A 1,630-nucleotide genomic window follows, 5' to 3' on the forward strand; every position below is an offset into this window, starting at 1 on the left:
ATAACTGGTTTATACCATCAGAAAACAATGAAAACAATTTTCATACAGCAGTTGGCTGATACTCACAGGAAATTCGAGAAGTGGAGCAACACTAGCAAACAATTGCAGCACAAAAGGCTTACGATGTAGAATGTAAAACTGACGACAGGCAAACTCAATTGCTTGACGGAGCTGTGGATTACTCTCATAGTCAGCGTATACCTGGGAAACAAGAAAACCCTTAGGAGTTTTGATTTGCTAACAAGAGGCTGAAGGGTCATCTTCAAAAATTGCACTGTGACTCAAAGCAGTCATGATAAAGAATTAAAGGGGAGCAATGAGAAATAAGATCATCAATGCATCGTTTGGAAATTCTGTCCTGGCAGAATAGTCTAATGACTGCTTTAGACCTTTCAGTTTTCTCTGTTTAAGAAGCTTACCTGCAGCATAGTGGGAAGGATCCACTGGTAACCACTGAGAGAGAAGAGGTGGTTGAAATGTACAGCTGTGTTGATTACAGTAGCAGCATACTGCCTCAACAATGCACTGTCCTCTGGGTGTAGGATCAGGGCCCCATTAAATACATTCAGGAACAGCATGATTTCATCCCCCCAGGGAAATTCACTGGGCATTCCCAGGAACATCTCTTCTAGCAATTTAATCCATAGGCTTTTCTGAAGTGTATCCAAACCAAAGAGTTCCTTGCCAGCTAGGAGAAAAATGAGAGCAATGTCATATTAAAATGCAGCAGCTTATTATTTTAAAGAGAAATATCAGAGCTTCCTTTAAAAAAAATCTCCAGAGGAATCCATACACCAATGTATTAAAAATAAGGTTTACCTCATTAATTAACTTTGGTTATTCAAAGAGATCATAGATTCTTGTTCTATTTTGCTGATCTCATATTAAACTCATTCAGTACTACTAAAAATTATGATGATGCTATCTATGAACATTTAATTGTATCTAACAACAAAGTTGCTGTCTCATTTTGGTGGTTCAATAGAGTATCAGTAAAAATGTTTTCCATATAGTTAGACCTGATTAGTATTTGTAGGGGATGAAGATAGGAAATCCTAGTAGCCTAGATTGGAAAGTAAAATAAAAACATCTTAAAAGAGGATAATGGCAAACCAATTCCATAGTATTGTCAAAAAAATATCTATTTAGCTACCTGAAGTCAAGCTCAGCTTTAGGGAGACCTAGTGGTACCTTGTGGATCATTGAAGAGTGAGAATTCTGCATCAATGGCACTACGGGGAAATGAAGGCAAGCGAAGGAGGTCTTCTTGCAGCAGAGACACGTGGGACTGCTTGTGAGCCACAGGGATCTTCTGAGTCAGAGAAATGAGAAACAACACTCGACCCACTTCTTCTAATTTGCGGGTAAATACCTAAAAAACAGCCAGACAATGATTAGAATAATTGTTGATCCAAATCCCAAAAAAATAATTGTTATCAAGTGATCATGCATTGTGCTCAACAGTTGTTTATGAGGTGGGAGAGCGTCCATAGTGCAAAGATATCAGAGAGACACAAACTGGAGGAATAAGGAATTATTATTATTAGCACATGGCATTGTTACAGTGGCCAGGAGACCACAATGCAATTGCATTGTAGTAGTTTGGCCTGCCAAAGTACCAGCCCTGTTG

General features: G+C 38.7%; 1 protein-coding gene across 1 annotated transcript in view; it reads right to left on the reverse strand.

Annotated features, from left to right (window-relative positions):
• UNC80 (unc-80 homolog, NALCN channel complex subunit) overlaps positions 1–1,630 on the reverse strand; it is a 58,675-nt gene that overhangs the window by 41,079 nt on the left and 15,966 nt on the right. The window contains exons 5-7 of the mRNA XM_015831053.1: positions 1,192–1,372; positions 420–688; positions 67–201 (exon numbers count right to left, since the gene is read on the reverse strand). Coding sequence (XP_015686539.1) covers positions 67–201; positions 420–688; positions 1,192–1,372 — 585 coding nt within the window. The remainder of the gene's footprint in view (positions 1–66; positions 202–419; positions 689–1,191; positions 1,373–1,630) is intronic.

Source organism: Protobothrops mucrosquamatus, unplaced genomic scaffold, assembly GCF_001527695.2.
Source record: "Protobothrops mucrosquamatus isolate PMUCROS unplaced genomic scaffold, P.Mucros_1.0 scaffold_253, whole genome shotgun sequence".
Classification (NCBI taxonomy): Eukaryota; Metazoa; Chordata; class Lepidosauria; order Squamata; family Viperidae; genus Protobothrops; species Protobothrops mucrosquamatus.